The following is a 20,606-nucleotide window of genomic DNA, read 5'->3' as shown; positions in this document are numbered from 1 at the left end:
GGGAGCTCCGCGGGTTCGAGGCCGCCCGGAGCGGACACGGACCGGGACCGGCACCGGGCCGGGCGGGACTTCCCGGCACGGCGGGCGGGGGCGGCGGGAGGCGCTGACACGTGGCCGCGGCCCGGCGGGGGAGGGAGCCCGGCGGCCGCCGCGATGTGAGCCGGGGAGGAGGAAGGCGCTGCCCTCGCCCGCATGGCCGCGGGGGGCGGCGGCAGGAATGTGCCCCCGGGCAGCGGCCCCCGCGACGGCATGAGGCGGGATGGCGGCGCCGAGCCCTACTGGTCCAGGTAAGGCTGGACCCGCTCCCGGGAAAGCCGCTCCGCTGCTTGCGGTGCTCTGCGGGGACTCCCCGCATCTCCCCCGGCCGCTGCCCTCCCGGCCCCGGCAGCTCCGCATCCTCGGTGCCGCCGCCCGCAGCTCCTGGGGAAGGTGCGGCTCCGGGATGGAGCGGGTCGGGCGACCCGCTCCGCTCCAGAGAGGCGATTTCGGAGGTGCTTGGTGCTCCCCGTCGGGCCGGGACCCTCCTGTCCCTTCCCTGTCCCTTCCCTGTCCCCGCTGCTGCCCTGCGGGAGGGACACGGTCCCACCGCCCCGGGCGGTTCCCGCTGTTCCACTCCTCCGGACTCCGGCAGAGACGGTAGAAGGAGGGGGAAGATAGGGAATTACTGTTGAAAACAGTATGGAAAAAACCCCAACGATTGAGCTCATTTCTGGCCTGTAATCAGTGAATTAAACACAAAACCGCTATGAGGTTCTTATCGAAGTGTTCCAGTGGGGATGTTTGTACTGGCGATAGTCATTCATTAAGATAAAGTCTGGAATAGGAGCTGGGCAGCAGCTAGACAGCATGAGCTGCTCTTGGTGTAGAGTCATTAAAGTACTTAAAATACAGTTAAACTCCCAGTGACCACTTTTCACAGCAGGGGCAAAGGCAGGGTGATCCAATGTTTGGAGCAGACTGGGGCACCTGGGGCGGTGCTGCTCCTCTGCCACTCTGGGAAAGTCATCCAGCACCAAGACCTCGGGACCAGCCCCTTCTCCCAGCTCGGGTGGGGTGAGATGATGATTCCAAAGTACCCGTGGAGCAGCTGGAATTCATGATCCGAGGCTTTTCCAAACTGGGAGCCCCTGGACTCCCCGTGCTTTAGAAATGTGGCTCGGTTTCAGATGACTGACGTGCGGCTGCCTGTGGCCGAGCCTGGGGTTCCCCTCTAACCCTCGCCCTGAGGACACACTGCGGGGACCTCGTCCTGGCAGGAGAGCAGCGGGACAGGCGACACCCGTGCCGGTGAACAGGAACACGAGGCCGAGGGGAGGGATTGCCCATTCCAGCAGCTGGATAAGCCGCTGGATATGTTGGTGGATAGGTCCAGCCGCTGATAAGTTCTCATCCATTGCCCTCTGCGCTGGCAGCGGGCTGATAGCCGCCTTTAAACTGCCGCCACGAGGGAGGCTTTTCCTGCGTTCAGAGATTGGGAAATCTCATCAAACCCACGCTCATTTTAAGAATAAAGGGGTGGGTCTTAAAGAAGACCTTTGGCACAGAGGCTCTTAACGTTTGAAGGTTCTTCCTCCCTAAAGCACTTCAGAAAATTCCTTCTCTCTGTCTCCCCGTTGCTAACTTTTCCCTAAGTCTTTGCGAAGTGGGACTGGTGGCACCCCACAACAGATTTTTCATGAGGCAAAACTTTAGTTTATAGGTTTCTCCTCTAGGAAAAAAAATCCCAAAAGCTTTTGACCAGAACAAGCCCTCCTGTTTCTCAAATCTCTCGGAAAAATGCAAAACATAGATAACACTTTCCAAAACAAAAGGCATGAAGACAGCCTGTTGATCGAGAGAGACATTCTAAGTGATTCTGACCATGCTAAGTACTGCTGATAATGGAGAGAATCCTGTTAATGGGAAGGAGCAGCAGGAAAACCCCAAGGCACTCCAGATCATTATCTAGATTGCTGTAGTTCACAGAAGCCGAGATCATGTCCCCATTGTTTCGTGTAGACACACACGCGGTCACAGCCCTTTTCTGGGGAGGTTTTATGGCGGTTTTATGGCCTAAAGTAAACGGGGCAGGTGAAGGGTGAGTAAGGGGGAATGAGCCATCAGGTCATTCGAGCAGGTTTGTCAAGTTGTGTAAAGTACCTCCTTGGGTGAAATGAATTTGGTAGACAAATTGTGAACAGTGTATGCAAATAAATAACTTTCATAGTTTCCAAGCAGTGAGTTATTGCCATGGAGGCAAGGTGTTATCAAGTGAGAGAAGTGACATGGGTTCTCCTTTCATGCTCCAACAAAAGACATGCCAGGCAGCCTTCCCAGATCTGTCAGTGCAAGGAGGGATGCACAGCTATCTTGGCAGGTTTATTCTGTCTTTGTTCATGCTGCTTCTTCTTTTGTCCTCCCTTTTTTCATCTGGTTTTTCCTTCCTCTTCCACCCTACTTGCCTTGTGTTTTCTCCTGCCTGCCTTTCCGAAACTTTTCTGCAGGTTTCCAGTGGCTCCATTATCACACATCTCTTCCAAGAACAGCACTTGGGGATTCCTGTTTGGGGCTTGAAAAAGCCCTCGTGCTTATGTAGCACATCTGGACAGTTAGAGAGCATTTCTTAATGTTGATTCTAACATGCCAAAGCAGGACCACTCGGGCAGTGGATGTGTTTAAGCGTGTCTGGTTTAACTGAGGGAAGACCAAAGCAGTGAAAAGAGAAATCAGTTGCTGAAGGCTGCACACAAATCCATCAGCAGATGCAGCAGTGGACGTGGGGCTCACATTTTTGAAAGTGCCTCCAGGAGAGAAATGCAGCATGAAAAAGTCGCTGTGTCTTGGGAAGCAAATGACTCCTGAAGCCACTCTGCATCTCCCAGCCTCTGGCTACACCTGAAGACAAGAGGTGATTACAGCGGTTTCTTTAAACTCCAGAGATAAAAGGAGTCCTGTCCCGGCCACAGGCTGGTCTCCAGTCACCTGATCTTTGCCCAGAGACAACAGTCGGTTGTTTTTTTCTGTGCGCTCATCTTTTGGTTGAGTTTTTTTTAGTGGTTGGGATTTTTGTTTTACAAGTTCCTCACCCCGTGTTTTATAGTGACCTTGCTGAGAACTTTTTTCACGTGGAAAACGTAAGCAGGGCCCACATTTCATTCCTGGCTGATCCATGTATGTCCTCAGATCAGTGTGCAAAGCACGCCTCTGCTTTATTATTATGTTTTCTCACCACCTCCACCTGGACTCAACAACTACTTCCAGCTTATATGAGCTGCTGAAATCTAATTTCATCTTTGCTTTCGCCGAAAGCAAGAGATGAAGAGAGGGAATAAACCCAGAGCTCGTTTGCTGAACACCACTTTGTTGCCATCTGTGGCTCTGTGGAGGGAGCTTGAGCACAGGAGGCAGACAGGAAGCCAGCAGCTTTCCCAGGAAAAAAAGCCCTGTGTCCTCTGTGCTGCTCTTGTTGGCTGCTAGCTGGATTGGGAAAAAAAAATCCAACAACTCTCCTCTAAACCCCAAAGCTGCTTTTGACAGTGACAAATCACTAGCTTGGAGCTGGTCTACAGCATGACAAAATATGCTTGAGGAGGGGGGGAAATTACTCCAAGCCTCTCTCTTGGCAAGCATGTTAGATTTTGAAGGAGAAATTGTTGAGAAAAACAAAGAGTGAGAGGTGAAAGGACTGTCAAACAGGGCTAAAAATAACAGCCTGGGTATTATCTCCTGGCCCAGGAGTGTCTGCATGGCTGCTGTGTTGGTGCCACGTCAACCAGTCCTTCTTGTGGAGGTTACTGTAAATCAAAACTGTAGATGATCCCATGGGCCTGGGAGTGAGTGATGAGGAGGGAAGTGTTGACACACCCTGGTTGACAGGTGACCAAGCACAAGGGGACCACAGGCACCAGCTGCCCGTGCTGGGGACATTCCCCTGGGAGGTGGCCTCATGCTTGGCTGCTGGGTGTCCTGGCTTTGGAGCTGGTGGTGTGGCTGGGAGTTGGGAACCACTGTGTGGGCTCATCCCCATCCTGCCCTGGGCTTCTGGCAGGGTCTGGGGAGTGTCCACTGCTGGGGGCACTGGGGGTGACATGCTCTCCAGGCATCTCCCACAGAGCTGTTCCTAATCTCTTTTCAGAGAGGGGAACCGAGGTAGAGGTGCTCTCCCTGGGAGGTGGGCGTTGTGCTCTGCTGATGTGCCCATCCTGTGCAGATCAGGAGCTGCAGCTCCCAGTCCTTCTTCCAGTTACAGAAAACACCCACAGATATTGCAGATGGCTTCTGGCCAAGAGCTGTTGCTGGGACAGGCTGTTTGTAGTCTTGCTGTCTAACACAGCTCTCTTACCACCTGAAAATACCTGGGGGTGCAGACTCGTGCCTTGGAAGGGGCTGAACTGGGATGTAATTGACAGTCTGAACTCCAGAGAGTCCATCTCAACAGTGACCTGCAGTGTCTGCCAAAGCCCTGCAGACTGGGGGAAAGGAGGGAGGCAAGTCAAGAGAAATAAAAGTTGAATAAATATTTGCTCTGTGGCATCTACTGGAGAAATTCCTCCAGCAGGAAAACACACTGCAAATAAAGATACCCTGTGCTGCTGGCTCTGCTTCCACTGCCAGACAGCTCAGCTTGCTTTTGCCCCTTTGGGGATCTCAGGCATCCTTGAAAATCCATCCTAACCACTGTGCCCTGAGTGGGGGATCCATTTGGTTGGTGGCAGATGGGTCTCAGGGAAATCAGTGGATGCTTCCAAGCAAAGCCATTTCCACCCAGTGCCCAAGGCTGCATTTGGAGGAGGAGAACCGAGGGTCATCAGACAGGGCTGCTCAAAAAGCCACCCAGGAAGAGTCATTAGGGCTTGGGCTAATTATAGTCTGGGTGGTGGTTGGAGGTTTGTGAAATAGGAAGTGTTTCTAGCTGCATGGCTGCTTTGCTCAATGAAGAAGGTGTGCAGGAGGGGACACACCTGCAGAGCCTGTCTCTTGTGGGGAGAAGAGGATTGCAGATCAGGAGGGCACAGGCTGGGCACTGAGGAGCCACTGCCACCACACAGCACCAAATTACATCAGTTAGGTGGCTCCAGACAAGCTCCAGTGATTCCCTGCCAATGATGTGGAGGCCTGGCCCTTCTCACAGAAGAGTCTGTCACACGTGGCCAGGACTGGCCCAGCCATGCCTGGTGAGGGATGCTTGGTCTGGCATGTGAATCAGACGTGGTGGCACCAGTGACAGCAGTGGCTGTGATTTCCTGTGCTCTGATTTAGGCTGGTTATCTGCTTCACATTCTGTCTCCCTCACTCATCATGGGATTCATTAGATTTGAGCTGTTAATACTGGGGTAGTTTCACTTCTCCCGTGGCTGATGTCACCCACAAAAACTTCTGTTTGATTTGTCACTATTGCTTAGTTTTGAAAGGAGGGGTTTAATTCCTGTCTTTGTGCTAGTCCAGGTTCCTCCTGTGTAACCTCTGGTGTTGTTGTTTTGCACTGAGCAGAACGTTGAGTCATCTGCAGCCTCTGTGATAACTATAATTAGGAGAAAATGCATTTGCAAAGCTCTTTCCTGTGATGCAGGCACGTCATTGTCCTTGCAGGGAAATCATTCCTGCCGTGCTTCCAGGTGGGTGTGAGCAGCTACTGATTACATTTGACATTCATACTCTTTGGCTGGATTTTCCTAGCTGGATGTGCTGCTTGTGGAGGAAGTGGTAGTCTGAGGCCATGGTTATATTCTCCACTTGTTGTGAGCATAATCCCTACTGATGTAATTAAGCATTAAGGAAGAGAATATAGAATGGAGTAGTAGTCAAAGAGAACACTGAGAGTGTGTCATACACCCAGAGATTTATTTAGTGCTTTGGAGTAAAAGTCAAAAGAAAAAAAAAATATCCTTGGAGTTTAGTCAGAACATCAACTGGAGAGGAGGCTTTTCAAGAGAGAAACTGAGTAAAGACTCCTTGAGAAGCTCAGGTCTTTTTCTCTCCCTCTTACACCTTGCAGAGCCATACCGGGTTTAGGATAAAGGAAGAACTGTTGATCTGGCATTAAAATGCTGCTGTGTTTATCAGGATAACTGCAGGTTATTCTGAACACACCAGAATGACTGGAGAGACAGAGCTCAGCCCCACTCCGGTGAAAACTCATAAAGGTCTCCCTTTGCTCCAGAGGAGGAGTACAGTTTAGGAAACTATCTTGGTGGCCAAACAGTAGAAAATGCCTCCACACATCACTGGCTGCTGTGCTTTACTCTGTCACCTCGATTGTTGCAGGTTCAGTAGCTCAAATTTATCAGTGCTGTGCTGTTGGAAATAACAGAGATTAGGGACCCGGACTGGCAGCAGCCCATTTGGGCAGGGCAGGCAGGAGTTGTACCTGCAAACATCCCTGAGGGCTCTCTGGAAGGTTTTTCGTGGCTGGTTATCCCCACCTGTCCTCTGCCTTTGGTGGGGGATTTGTACCCAAAAACTCCTCCCCATTTCATCCTGCTGGGGTTTCATGAGCCGGACACGCAGTGTCCTGGAGCCTTGGATTTCCCTGTGCTTTTCTCTAGCAAGCTGGGGTCAGTGGAGCCTCTGTTCCTGAAACTGGCTGGGGCTGGTGATGAAAAACCTGCCCACCTTTGGTTTGGCAGCAAATGGAGATACGATTGAAGGTAACTTCCTCTCAGGGTAAGCCCATGAGGGGCTCTGAGAGCATTTCCCAGCTGGTTGAAATGACTGAGGCAGGTCAACCCCTGCTTACTTACTCATTCCTCCAGCAAAGTGAGCTTTGCCAATTGCTGTGTTACTTTGTGCACAGTAACAACGTTTCCAACCTTCCAAACACCGACTGAAACACTTCCAGCTCCTCCTGCCAGAGGTTAGCACGGAGCTGCTTATCTGCCTTGTCAGGAAACAGCAATAAATCCACCTCCAGCAGGTTCACCTGCCCGCAGAGTTCTGCTTTTCATTGTTCCTTCACCTCTCCCCCTCTGTGACAGCCCATTTGCACCTTTATAAATGGGTTTGTGCTGTGTGGGATTAACCCACATTTGTCATAATTCCAGTACAGAGAAATCAACTCTCTGTTTGATATAAAAGGTGACCCGGGTTGTTTCCCACATGGGTGTGTTTAGCAGGGTGGAAAGCCCAGAGGTTGTTGCCCTGGTACAGTGAATTCCTCTGGAGCAGAGAGAGTCTGTTAGCTCAGTGCTTTGTGCTCTGGGCATAGAAATAATCAAATACAAATAGTACCAATGGTGGGTGTCCTTACTCAGAAATAATCAAATACAAACAGTACCAATGGTGGGTGTCCTTACTCAGCTTTTAATTCTGTAATTCACTGGCAAAGGAGGGGACCCAGCGTGGCTTGGCAGAGGGAAGGCAGAGGGATTTACCTACATCTGGCCCTGATATTTGCAGCAAAATATGTTTGTTTGCTCCAGAAGGCATCACTGACTTGCTTCTCACTTACTTCCAGCCTATAGGACCTTTTTCTTGAGGCTGAAAATTCACACACCAGAAATATATGTTCTGTTAACATATTTTGGCTCTTATTATCTAAAATTTCAGCCTATGGACAGACTTTGGCTGCTGGGGTCAAACTGGTGCCTTGGGAAGGCTGACCTGGAACAGAGACTGGACAGAGCTGGAGAATAAAGTAGATATTTACTGAAAGGCTTCTAGGATACACCTTGGGCAGGACAGGGCCTGCCCAGGGCTACACCCAAAGTGGACTAAGAATGGTCACAAAATTGCTAACCAGTCAGGAGGCCTCACCCTTTTATAAGTTTTGGTCCATTTGCATATTGGGGTTTAATTGTCCAGTTACAGCTTCAGGTCATGAGGTCCCATCCTTCTTATTCTTCCCTTCAATCCACCCTTGTTTGTGCTTTTGGGCATGAAAGCTGTCCTTGGACTTCAGCAGGAAAAGGATTTGTTTTGTCTCCCTGTTCTGTGCAGGGCTGACTGACACTGAATGTGAGGCTCAGAACTACACCCCTGGGCAGCACAGAATCTGAAAAACATGAAAGCTCAAACTTAAGGCATCAAAATAGTGTTTGGGATGAAGCTGGCATTGTTCCTAAAAGCCAGCAGCTGGGATACGCTGTGTCAGAACCTCTCTTCATTTTATCCAGACACAATCAGCTTGTAAAACCACCCCAACCCCTGACTCCTCACTGTGCACAGACCCACTGTGCCCAGCACCCTCCTCTGCCCTTTCCCCACCTTCCTCTCCATCCCTGCAGGCCCGAGTCCCGTGTGTGGACAGTGATGCTGCTGCTGGGGACGTGTCTGCTGTACTGTGCCCGTGTCACCGTGCCCATCTGCGCCGTGGCGCTCAGCTCCGACTTCCACTGGGACAAGCAGCAGTTTGGTGTCGTGCTCAGCAGCTTCTTCTGGGGATACTGCTTGACACAGATCGTTGGAGGACACATCAGTGATCAGTACTGGAATTTATCCTCTCATGTTTTCTCCTTCTAATGACACTTAGCTGGGTTTTGACCCCCTCAGTTCCAGTCTGAGCAGTGGCAGTGGCAAGTTTCACGGCGATGGGGTGTGAAACTGTCCAAGGGAAAAGCTCTGGCTGAGAAGGGATGTGAGTAGTTTAGACTGTCCAAATAGAAGCTGTGGATGTCTCATCCCTAGAAGTGATTCTAGGATTCTGTGAATACAGCTTTTTTGATTTGATCTGCACAGATGATCTTTGTTTTCAGTTCAGCACTTCCAGTGTTCCTGCCCTATATTCTCTTGCAGTCTTTTCTCAATCAAATCCCCATACACAGTTTCCATCATGTTTAGAAAAACTGTCTCCATTGTGTCATATGAATTAAAAACCAAACAGTTTCCCCAGCTGGCTGTAAGGGAGGATCTGAATCATTACCTGCCTGAGTCCCTTTCCCCAGCCAATCTATTCTTAGTGAGAGAGCTTTGCTATGAAATCTTTTGTGAGGAGCACTTGCTGGAAGGGATGTATTATCCATGAAGTGCACTGTGCTATTTAATTAGGGCCCTTAAAAGTTTGCAAGAAAACACTCAGAGAAACCTGAATGGTAAAAGGCAGAGCCGATGATGTAAGAGAGCAAATGGAAAACACCATCACTGGTTAGGAAAAGCAGGATGGTGGCAGCAGTTGGGTTTCCCCTCCACTACCGTCAGAGATTTGAGTGGCTCGGTGAATGCTGCAGTTGTATGGGCAGTGCTGGCAGGAGGTGGGAAGGGAAAAGGTCAGAGCTGCTCCCCAAGGGCAAAGAGAAGAACAGGTTTGACTGAAAGGTTGCTCTTAAAAACAGGCTAAACTGGGAAGGGCACTTGAGTCTGGACTGGAGGACTTTGCCCTTTTGCCCTGCTATCTTTGATAATGGGTTTTCTGTTTTCCAGAATAGGAGGCGAGAAAGTTCTCCTCCTTTCAGCATCAGCCTGGGGGTTCCTCACAGTCCTCACCCCACTGCTCACCCGCATCACTTCAGCCCATCTGGTTTTTATGACCTCCTCCAGGTTCCTCATGGGGCTGCTGCAAGGTGAGACCCTTGTCCTGAGTGTGTCCATGTGTCTGTCTGTTCAGGGACTTCCTTGTACAGAGGCTCACGTGTAGGACATTGAGATGCAAGTCCCGTGATTTGCAGTGCATGAACCCTTCCTGTGAATGTCTGAGCATTTCTCTGCCTCAAAACTGCCTCCACATCCAGAACTTCCATGGGAAAAACCAGTGGCTTTTCTAGAGAAACTCACTGACAGGTCAATCCCCTGCAGCAATCTCTCTGCCAGGCAGGGGCTGCTGGCTTCGGAAATCATCTCTGATGGTGTTTGCTTTTCCACATTTTAAAACTCCTTCAAAACACTCAGAGAAAATTGGCCCTTGCCAAAACTTTTGGATAACTTGGAGTGATTTTCCTTCCCTTTTGCCAAGCTGCAGCACTGGGAAGTGCATTGGCACTGATGGATTTACAGTAGCAGTGGTGATGATGAAACGGGATTACAGAGAAGGCACAAACAAACCTGCGATGGATCCACTCAGTTTATTTTATATCCCTGTTTTGAATTCACCAAAGGCTTTGTTGCTTTTCTCAGTGTTTAACTCGCTCTGGATCTTTTAAATTTGCTTTTGTTTTGCCTTACTGCTCCCTGCCTTGCTCCTCTTTCCCTCAGGGGTGTACTTCCCATCCCTGGCCAGCCTGCTGTCGCAGCGGGTCCGGGAGAGCGAGCGAGCCTTCACCTACAGCACAGTGGGGACTGGATCACAGTTTGGGTGAGTTCAAAGGCCTCTGAGCAGTGAGTGACAGCCTCTGGACATCTATGTGATGAAATGCCATTAAATAGTTGGAGGCAATACTCACAGCCCAAAGTACATGTGGATTCATGGGTCCTCAAGGACTCCTGCTGCAGCTGAGGAAGCCTCAGGCAGTTGCTGTCCTGCCTGCCAAGGATTTATGTATTGTTTTTCTTTTCAAACCAGACTTTGAAGACTGTTTGCAGTATTTAATTACTATGGGAAACAGCCCAATTTAGTAGGAAGAGCAAGGGTCAGCCCAACACTGGTCACCTGTCCTCTCTGATAGAGCAGAATAGAACTTCTCCATCTCTGCTGATCCCCCTTAGAATTTCCTGTCTAAATGGAAAGGTTGCTTAAAAGCTGAATGGAAATATCACGGTATTGAATCACTTAGTTTTCCAGTGTTCTTATTTCTTTTGCTGCTTTCCCCATTCTCTGGGATACTGCACACCAGCAACCTCCTCTTCTTTCCTCAATGACCATTTTTCAGTGTAGGGCAGGTGAGGGTGAGCTCTTTGGGATTTCTCCTGCCAGTGAGGATCTGGGATGCCGTCCAGGGAACGGGACAGGTTGCAGAGCCATGGTGGGACTGGTGGCAACACCCACACATGCAGAGACTGAGAAATTCTTCCCTGTGAGGCTGGTGAGGCCCTGACACAGGGTGCCCAGAGAAGCTGTGACTGCCCCATCCCTGGAAGTGCCCAAGGCCAGGCTGGAGCAACCTAGGGCAGTGGAAGGTGTCCCTGCCCATGGCAGGGGGTGGAACAAGATGAGCTTTAAGGTCTCTTCCAATCCAAATAATTTTAGGATTCTGTCATTCAGTGACAGCAGCACTGACCCCAGGGAGAGTGTCCCATCAGTGTGCTCAGTCTGAGCTCTCAGCCAGGCCAGTAAAGGAGTGGTTTCTCTTGCAGAACGCTGCTGATTGGTGGTGCAGGATCTCTCCTCCTGGACTGGTACGGCTGGGAAAGTGTTTTCTACTTCTCTGGTTTGCTCACTTTGCTCTGGGTTTATTGCACCTGCAAATACCTCCTGAGTGAGAAAGGTGAGTCCAGCTGTGTCCCTGGGGCTGGCAGTGCTCTCAAGGATCTGGGAACTGATTCCTCTCCATTATTTTCTGCAAATCCTGTGTGTTTCTAAGATCATGCCTGGTTTTACACAAAGGCCTTTTGCTCAGATATGTTCCATAATGTACACCGTGTCTCACCCAAGATCCCCAACCCAAAAACGAGGATTTGAGCTCTTGCAAGGCTGATTTCCTGTTTCAAGTCCCATGATGGATTATATCATTGCTGAGAGCCTGATCTGGCTCCTCACTACTCTTTAAGCACCAGTGAAAACACAAAACAGAGCATGATCTTCAAAGTGGATTATGCTAAAGCAGGGCAAGATACTTACTCCAAACTAAGAGCATCTACACATAGAGCTTTTAAAAACCAGTTAATCCACAATATCTCTTCCCAAATAACTGCCTAGGAGTAATTCCACATATGGACAAACCATTACACCTGGCTACAGCATTATTAGGGTGAGTGTGGTATGTAGGGTCCCAGCTCACTGGGAGCTGGGTGTGTGCCTGGTGCTGCACAGAATCCAAACCTGGTCCCTGCCAAGGGACTTCTGTTTAATTATAAAAGAGATATAACACATGGCTGAAGGTGGCTGAGTGGGGAGGGCTGTGAAAAAATTTTGGTCAGTGTAGCAAAGTGTTTTCATGAGCGTTCAGTGCTGGTAGAGCCAAAAAAACAAGGGTTAGAAGGAGATTAAAAGTGGTTGTACAGCAGTGTCCCAGGGCTGCCTCCAGCTGCACAGGTAATTACTGACCACAGCTTTCCTTTGGATGTTTTTTTTTTCCCTGCAGAACTCACCATCCCCATAAACTATTTAACGAGAGGCCTCTCGATACCCAAGCAGACCAAACTTCCCTGGAAGCAGCTCTTTAGGAAGGCACCAATCTGGTAGGCAGCTGCATGCACTGGCCAGGCTGGGAGCATCCTCCATTTTCTCCTCTCTGGGCTTATTTCTTCTGCCTCTGTGGCTTTTGTCCACTTATTTATATATTTGAGAAGCAGAACCAGTTTTCTAATTCCTTCTGTATAGACAAAGAACTGAAAAGGTAAGCTTGGCAAAGGTGGTTTATGTTGTGTCCACAGGACTGTCAGGCTCCAATGTCACTGGCAAATCTTTGCTGTTCCCCCTGGATGAATCCTCTGCTCCTCTGGAGTGATATTTTTCACGGCTCTTGTTAGAAATGCTGATTGTAATGGGCTCCTAAGAAGCGCTGCTCAGGGGTGGCACGGGCTGTGTTCTCATTGCTGGCAAACATCCTTTTAATGGCCATTTTTCCTTTGGGATGCTGTCGTGGGTACTGGAGCTCATCCAAGCCTCTTCCCAGGGGCTGTTTTAAGGCGGGCAGGAGGAGGAGGATGGGGCTGCAGGGCAGCAAACCCACTCCTGCCTTGAATAACAATGGAGCTGATACCAAATCCCTAGAAAACCCTAAAGAACACCTCTAGGAGCAGGAGAGCTCTTGCAGGGCTGGAAGGGACCGGTGGGAAATGCAGAGGCATAATTAGCACTTCAATTAACCTCTCCTGGCCCCGGGACTCTGCGGTGGGGCAGCCAAGGAACCGGCTGCAAGGAGGAAGCTGAAAGGAGTGGTTATCTGTGACAAAAATCTCAGGAAGCCAAAAGTGTGACGGAAATCTCAGTGCCCAGTTTCCCGCCCAGCATGACCTGTCACTGCTGATTGTTTCCTCTCAGCTGTGTATTTTCAGGGCTGTCATCATCGCTCAGCTCTCCACGGCCAGCACGTTCTTCACTCTCCTCTCCTGGCTGCCAACTTTCTTTAAGGAAACTTTTCCCGACTCAAAGGTGGGTTGGCTCTGAAGCAGAGGCATTGCCTTTCAAAGGAGGCCAAGGGGGGTTGGAGAGGGAGGAAGATGATGGAGAGGGGTTTGGTGAGAGCAGGCTGGGAGGCAGGAGGAGGTGGGAGGTTTCCCTGTGGATCAGGAGCTGTGGCACCACTGCACATACTTTTGGAGATCTCTCCAGGTTGCAGAAGCTGGTTTCTAATCGCTTGTTTAGGGATGCTGAAGGGTGCAGGGAAGAGCACGTTGTATTGAGTTTTGGACTGCTTTTCTTCTGAGGGAGAGATAATTTTCAACTAGCTCAAAGCTCATGACATTATGCTGTTGCAAATAACCACCATTCACTCCTAGTTTTTTTACAGGGTTTTTAACTGGACTAGCATTGTACAGCCTGTGGAAATGATGATTGCCATTAATAACGTGCACTTCAAAAATACTACAAAAGCTTCTCCCTCCTCAGCACAAATGATACTCCCATTTTTCAGAAATCCAGGCAATACTCATCTGGGCTGAGAGCTGGTATATTCATCTTGTTCTCAGAAACTCAGACAGTCTTGTTCACAATGGCTCTGTTAGATTTTTACAATTTCCAGAGCTGCTTACAAATGCCTTTTCATATTACACATGTAAAGCTCTTTATGGCATACTTGATATTTATATTAAAATCATGTGTTAAACCAGCAAACATATTGTTGTGACAAGATCTGTGCACCTCGAGTAATGTGCTTGTGCAGCAGTAATTTACCATCTGTTAGGCATTATATCACGGTGCCCTTATGTAAGATGCTCTGTAGAGTGCTCCTGCAGCTGATAATCGCTTTGTGCAGTTTAAAACAGAGGCTGAGGCTGCTTCATTTTAAAGGATGGATGATAATCCCTGGTGTGGGGATCCCATGTCACCTGCTGGCCAAAATCCCCTGCTGCAGGTGAGCAGCACCTGAGTGAAGGTGATGGAGGTTTTGGCTCAGGGCTGTGGTATTGAATTCCTCAAAGAGCCAGGTAGAACTAGCTCTGGGAGAGTTCAATACCTCTGAGGGAGTCCAGCACCTCAGAGAAAAGGGCTTAAAGAATTTAGCGAGATGGCATGGTCTAGGATGTCTTGAAAAAGCAAAAAGATTTTAGTAAAAGAAGAAAATAATAAAAAAAAACCAAAGAACAAAGCTGAGCACAGTCTAGGGAGAGGTCCCACACACCTACTACAGCACCTTGAGAATGCACTGAGAAGCTTCGTGCCCTCCCTTAAGTATTGGAAGATTTAGGTGGGGTTTTTTTTGGCAAACAGCCAAATAGAGAATAGCTACTTTTTTGAGGAAGGGGGTAAATTGACTTATCAGTGTTTGTGTCTTGGCACTGAGCCCATTACTGTCAGGAGAGCAAAGAAACTTCCAGTGTTCTTTCCTTAAAAGGTTTTGGGGTGAGTCTTAAACCTTCCCCTATGGAAACATCTGCTGGGGTGTGGAAAGGCATTCCTACACTGTGGGGTGAGACAAGGCTGGGATTGTGCTGAGCAGCCCAGCTCTTGTCAACAGACGGCAGGAGCACCACCCCACAGAGCCCTAACATTATAAAAATCACCAATACCCGAATTTCAAAGGCATGGAAAGATACAGATGGACCCTGGTGTGATTTCCAGGAGCAGCTTTAACAGGATTATTGAAAAACAAGATTATTCAGCCCTCCCACTCATCCCTAGGCCAGACAGGAAGGGGAGATGCCTTCACAGGGTGGTGGGCTCTGAGCAAAGGGCACATGCTGGGGGCGATGGATGCATGGATGGATGAGGAGGTTCAACCAGCTGAGATGAAATCCAGCCCAGCCCACGCTGATTTCAGCTCCTGTGGGATCTGGGCACCAAAGTGCCCCTGAGCAGCTGTAATCCAGCTGACCACTAATGGTCTGTGATTACAGCTGCAGCTCACTTCATTGAAAATAGGCCGAAGGATGTTGCTGCCCATAATGTTACCTAATCCTGCCATTAGAAAATCCAGCTCTGCTCCCTCAGCCTCACACAGTAACGCTGCTAATGAGCCGGAAGCTGCTGGAAATTTTGCCAGCAGCTTTGCTGGGGACCCACAGGAAACCCACACTGAGCTTCCCAGAGCTCTGTGGCTCCCCACCACATCATCTTGCTGAGCAGTAAACTTTGCCATGTTTAATCCCTCTTTCCCAGAGTTTTCTGCCTCTCCCTTGGATGCAGTGTTGCTGGGGAAGAAGGAAAGACAACAAATTGACAAATGTTACAGCCCTGTGATGCTCCTGCTCCCTGATGGAGCTTGGAGTGGGGCATGGTGCAGCTGTGAGCTGACTCTGCAAAGGATGCAAAGGTGCTGCAGCAAGTCCTGAGTGCTTCATTTATTTCTCCTTTTGGCAGGTACCACAGACTGTCAAAATGTTTGCAAACAATCTCAGCTCTGACAACAAATCTCTCTTGATTTTCACTTCTTTTCAGGGTTGGGTGTTTAATGTAGTCCCCTGGCTGGTTGCAATTCCAACGAGCTTGTTCAGTGGATTTCTGTCTGACCATTTAATTAGTCAAGGTGAGAGCTCTTTATGGCTTTTCCTCAGCTCTTATGAGATGTGGGAAGAGGACCTGGGTGGCAGGACATGGGTTTGTTGGCTGGGACAACACCCAGCAAATAGACAATGTGAGCTTCTAATACAAAAGCAGAATAAATTCTGTGTCCAAATCCCACTGTGTTTGGGGCTCCCTTTGACATCATTCATAATATCCACCTGGAGATGAGATCTGGGCATCTGAAATCTACTTATGTTGTATTTTCCTGGCTGGACAACAAGGTGAGCTGTCCTTAACTCCAAGTGTCCCTTTTTTCTCCAGGGTACAGAACCATCACCATTCGTAAGTTCATGCAGGTAAGAGAGCTGAAGCTGTGGGAGGGACACCTGAGTTACCAGTTAAACTCTGATTATGTGGCACACTAGACTTTATATGGAGCTGGGTTGGGGGTTATAGATGGAAACAGGAAAGGTTTTTCTGGCTTTGCACATTAACTGGATGTGTGAAAGGAAATCCAGAGGAAAAACCCTGGCTGAGGAGCAGAGCCTGGATTAATGGTAGCATTGAGCACAGTGAGTGCTGTGAAGGGGTTTTCTTTCACAACCTGTCCCTGATCATTCCAAATGACCCCTTAGGTACTGAGGAAGTAGCAAGACAAGTATGAACAGAAATAGAAATGCTAGGTGAGAACACAGTGTGTCCTTTGATCTGCAGCATCACATTCCTCTGGACAGACCCCTGACACAGAAGAACATTGAGGGGAGGAAAAAAGGAGCACAGGGTGCACACAGACTCATGCCATTGGAAAAGGGAACAGTTTGTTCATGGCAGGAGTTGCTTTCTTCCTTACAGAAAACGTGCTGTGGTGTTTAATTTTCCCTTTTTTTCCAGGTCATTGGCTCTGGCGTCTCAAGCATTTTTGCTTTGTGCCTGGGCCAGACCTCCAGTTTCTGCAAAGCAATAGTGTTTGCTTCAGCCTCTGTTGGACTGCAGACCTTCAACCACAGGTGAGGAGTGCCATGGGGACAGTGGCCTCAGCTCCCCTGCACATTGGGCACTTTGGGGTCTCAGAGGAGGCTGCCTCTGTCCTGACTGTGAGAATGAGAACTGGCACTTGCCTGAGCGTTGTGTTTGGGAGCCTGTGAGGCTGGTGGAGTTTAGTGCCCTGTGGGTTGGAAGTAATCCAGCAAACCTCTAGCATAGAAGGGCTTGGAGAGAGATGGGGCAGGAGGGGAATTGCATTGTGGCCTCTCTGAACACTTTGAGTAGAATTGTTTTCCTTTTGATATTCACCTGCTTTGCTCTCAGCATCTCCCTTCTCCTGTCAGTGCCATTTCTGGTCCAGGACCTTTCCTTGTGTTTGACAAAGCCAACTGCGTAAATGATGGAAAAGCAGTCATGTTCCACTCAAACAGCCATTTATTTTCCCCCCTCTGTTTCTCCCCAGTGGCATTTCAGTAAACGTGCAGGACCTGGCCCCCTCGTGTGCTGGCTTGCTCTTTGGTAAGGATTCTGTGGGGTTTCTGTGCTGGAGAGGTGACATTCTTGGGGAGACATAGTCACCAGCATCAAGGTTTGAGCAGGAGCAGCTCTGTGCAGACCTTCTGCAATAAACCTCTCAGTGCTGGGGGCAGGTAACAGCACCAAGGTGCCTTTTTGATATGTGTGAGGTGCTCTGCTGCACCCAAGGGTGGGCTGGGGCTGGGTCAGAGGTCTCTGTCAGTTGTCCAGAGAAGCTGTGGCTGCCCCATCCCTGGAAATGTCCAAGTCAGGTTGGGTGGGGCTTGGAGCAGGGCTAGTGAAAGGTGTCCCTGCCCATGGCAGGAGGATGGAATGAGATGGACTCTAAGGTCCATCCCTGCTCAAACCAGTCAGTGATTCCATGATCAGAAAGGCATTTTGCCCAGCATGCAGACCGGGGGTTGGTGGGAGCTGTGGTGAAACCTCTCATGCCTGTGGGTTTTCACAATTTCTTTTCACACCTTTTCTTTCCAGGGGTTGCAAATACAGGTGGAGCCCTCCTAGGTAAAGTACTGCCCTGCAGCTCACCCTTTCCTGGGGAGCTCTCTCCCTGTGAGGGCAGGGTCCAGCCCAGAGCCTTTGCATGTGTCTCTCTTCTCTGCAGGTGTTGTCTGTGTGTACCTGGCTGGATACCTGATCGAGACCACTGGCTCCTGGATTTCTGTTTTCAACCTGGTGGCTGCTGTGAACAGCATTGGGCTCTGCACATTCCTCCTGTTTGGAGAGGCCCAGAGGGTGGACACAGACTCTGTGTATGTGGATCTTTAGAGATGAGCCCAGGAAACAGCCAAAGCACAGGAGACTGTCACATCTATGAGTCATTCTTGCACAAGTGCCAAAGAACATTTTACCATTTTTTAGGTGTTTTAACAGGAAGAAATATGCTGAAACCAAGTACATAATGGGTCTGGATGAAACCCATGGGAGAAGAGAAATTTAGGGTTCATTTTTTGTTTTTGCTCAGGGCTGTAGCTGGTGGCTTGCAGAGCCATCCAGCTCAACACCTCCAGTGAGGATATGGTCAGTGGGACCAGTTTGTCCCAGTCTGTGTCTCGTGGACAAATCTCCTTGTGGCCAAAGCAGCTGACCTGGCCTGTCTCCCAAGGCTGCTGTGGTTCCATGCCCTCTTGAGGGGAGCTGCTGCTCCATGTGGCAGTGAGGCTGCCATGCTCTGCTGTCCTGGGGCCACCTGGCTCTGGGGCTGCTTTGCCACCAGGTGTCCTGTGAGGTGTGACAGGAACATCTCGATGAGTACCTCTGTCCTTAACCCCCATGTGTGCCTTTGTCCTGCAGCAGGTCCCAGCCAGGTTTCCAGGGTTGTGGGGTGAATTCCAGGCTTCCCTTCAGGGGATGTGTGGCTGGATGTGTGCCCTGGGCTCAGGAGCTGTGTCAGTACTGCTGTCACAGAGCGGGGAGAGGGCTCCAAGCCAAGCCTGGCTTTGCTCAAGGTCTCCCTTCTCTCCCTGGTGGCTTCACCCCAGCCCTGAGCCCAGGTGGAGCAGCTCCACCACGAGAGCAGAGCTGAGCTGCCCCCGGGGTCAGGTTTAGCTGGGCTGACCTCACAGTGCAGCAGCAGCTGAGGAATCCCTCTGGAGCTGTTCAGTCAAATGCTGTGAATGTATGGGAAGAACAAGTCACACTCTGTGCTGTGGATCTACAACTCCCAAATGCTTTCTGCATGATTAAATATGTCCTCCACGTGCTCTCTAAGGGCTGAGGGAGACTTTCCAAAGAGCTTGGCATGGGCAGGTTTTGTTTCTATGTTAAGCATAAATCAAATTTCTGCATCAGCATCAATAGGGGTGTGGATCCCTGTGGTTCCCTGAGAGTCAGAGGGAAATACTTGGCTGTAGACACCTCTGAGCCTGAATGTCTTAAAGTTATTTATAAATATTTTAAATTTTAAGGACCAAATCCTATATTTTATGTACTTGAGGCCTGATTCTGCATGCTTGTTTTGAGTGGTACTCCCACCAAGTCCAACAGTATTTCTCGAAGGGGAGGATCTTACAGCCTCCAGTGTTTGGGTCTGTAGGATCAATTTTAAAGGTGAATTTCATATTTAAGCAATTCACTGTTTCTCCTCCAATCCCTTGATTGCAGCCTGAAAGGATCTCTTGGGTTTCTCCAGTGCTTACCAGAAAACTCAGGCTGAGGAGTAGGTTTCCCACGGACCTTGCCGTGCAGGAAAGCCATAGGTTCAGGTGAAAATAATATCCTATTCTCCTCCTCCTCACTTTTTTTTTGGGCCAAATTTCTTCTTGGAAGACCTGTTGGAGCCATGTAAGGTTTCTAAATAGCCTGGTTTGTAGTGAAGATGCTGACAGCCCTTTAATTGCAGAGACACTAATGAGCATCACTAAGCTGAGCTGAGCTACTTACTGGACAGAGTTAGAGATAAGGATGCAACTGCCTGATGTCTTCCCAAGAGAATAAAGAATCACTGAGGCCTGACTGGGGACAGGGATAAGAAAGTATTTTATTTTACTCCTTCTGTGCTCTTTTCTTCTCTAAAAGGCTGTTTGCTGCCATAGGTACCACTCTCTAGTGGGGTGCTGCAGAGCCAGGAGCCAGGAAGGGTACTGGGAACTCTTAAATCAGTGAGTAAATTGGGAAGAAAACCCTGTAACAACAAACACAAACACAGCCAGGCATGCCAATGAGGCCAGAGGCTGTTCAGCCATCTCTGTCAGCTCGTCCTTTGTCCAGTCTGAGCAGATTGCTTACATGGCCCTTTTTCTATAGTGATAGAAAAAACCCCTTTGGGTTTTGTAGGATTTTGGAATATCTTCCCTGGCCATTCAGTGCTGCAGGCCAGGAGCACAGGGAGCCAATTCTGGGTCTCTTTGCTGGTTGCACCATTTCTTGTGGAGGAGCTGATGAGTTTAAATCACTCACTGAGTTTGAATCAGGCTGTTTGGGCACCCCTCGGGTCTGCCAGCTGGGAAATTGAAACTGATCTTCAAAGGAAAGTGTTGGGCTGTGCCTTTTCTGTGAGTCCAGCTAACTTTCCAGTGAGCTGTCCGAGTTTTCTGTCTCTGTAACTGGCTGATAAGTTAAATATTTGACCTACACTTGAGGCTTGTGTTTCATTATCATCACACCTCTTCGGTGAAGTTTTGAAACCTTTTTGCATATCTGTACTGTTATTTGTTTAAGCCAAACCTTGTGGCCTGTGAGTTTTTGCTATGGAAGGATCTAAAAAAAAAAAAAATAAAGGCAGCGAATCATTTGCAAACTGTGATTTTTCCTTTGACTGCAGAGGTGTTAATTTGTGTGCTCAGTGAGGGACAGAGGAGCATATCTGATGTGATTAACTGTGCAGGGAGAGAATCTGGGCTGGCAGATTTTTCACAACATCCTCACGTGTACTTGTGCATCAGACTCGGAGCTCATCCAGCTCCATCTTCTCACTGATCCGGGAAAAATGAATGAAAAGCTCCTTCAGCAAAGGTGTGGACAGTAAAACATCAGC

At 49.3% G+C, this 20,606-nt stretch overlaps 1 protein-coding gene across 1 annotated transcript; it reads left to right on the top strand.

Moving 5' to 3' along the window:
• The first annotated feature begins 128 nt into the window (after window positions 1-128).
• SLC17A9 (solute carrier family 17 member 9) lies at window positions 129-20,349 on the top strand. The gene is made up of 13 exons (XM_066330864.1): window positions 129-287; window positions 8,202-8,399; window positions 9,334-9,473; window positions 10,102-10,201; window positions 11,140-11,270; window positions 12,087-12,183; window positions 13,003-13,099; window positions 15,545-15,632; window positions 15,932-15,966; window positions 16,502-16,617; window positions 17,058-17,113; window positions 17,606-17,635; window positions 17,736-20,349. The coding sequence occupies exons 1-13, from the start codon at window positions 193-195 to the stop codon at window positions 17,897-17,899; spliced, it is 1,347 nt and encodes a 448-aa protein (XP_066186961.1). The 5' UTR covers window positions 129-192; the 3' UTR covers window positions 17,900-20,349.
• Window positions 20,350-20,606: the final 257 nt, after the last annotated feature.

The sequence above is a fragment of the Sylvia atricapilla genome, chromosome 16, assembly GCF_009819655.1.
Source record: "Sylvia atricapilla isolate bSylAtr1 chromosome 16, bSylAtr1.pri, whole genome shotgun sequence".
Taxonomy (NCBI): domain Eukaryota; kingdom Metazoa; phylum Chordata; class Aves; order Passeriformes; family Sylviidae; genus Sylvia; species Sylvia atricapilla.
This window is presented reverse-complemented; position numbering and strand designations above follow the sequence as displayed.

Bases quoted from the DNA above. Each gene is read 5' to 3' on its own strand.
- SLC17A9 (XM_066330864.1), top strand. From the start codon at position 193: ATGGCCGCGGGGGGCGGCGGCAGGAATGTGCCCCCGGGCAGCGGCCCC. The intron at 288-8,201 runs GTAAGGCTGGAC...CCATCCCTGCAG, and splicing joins GCCGAGCCCTACTGGTCCAG to GCCCGAGTCCCGTGTGTGGA. The intron at 16,618-17,057 runs GTGAGGAGTGCC...GTTTCTCCCCAG, and splicing joins CTGCAGACCTTCAACCACAG to TGGCATTTCAGTAAACGTGC.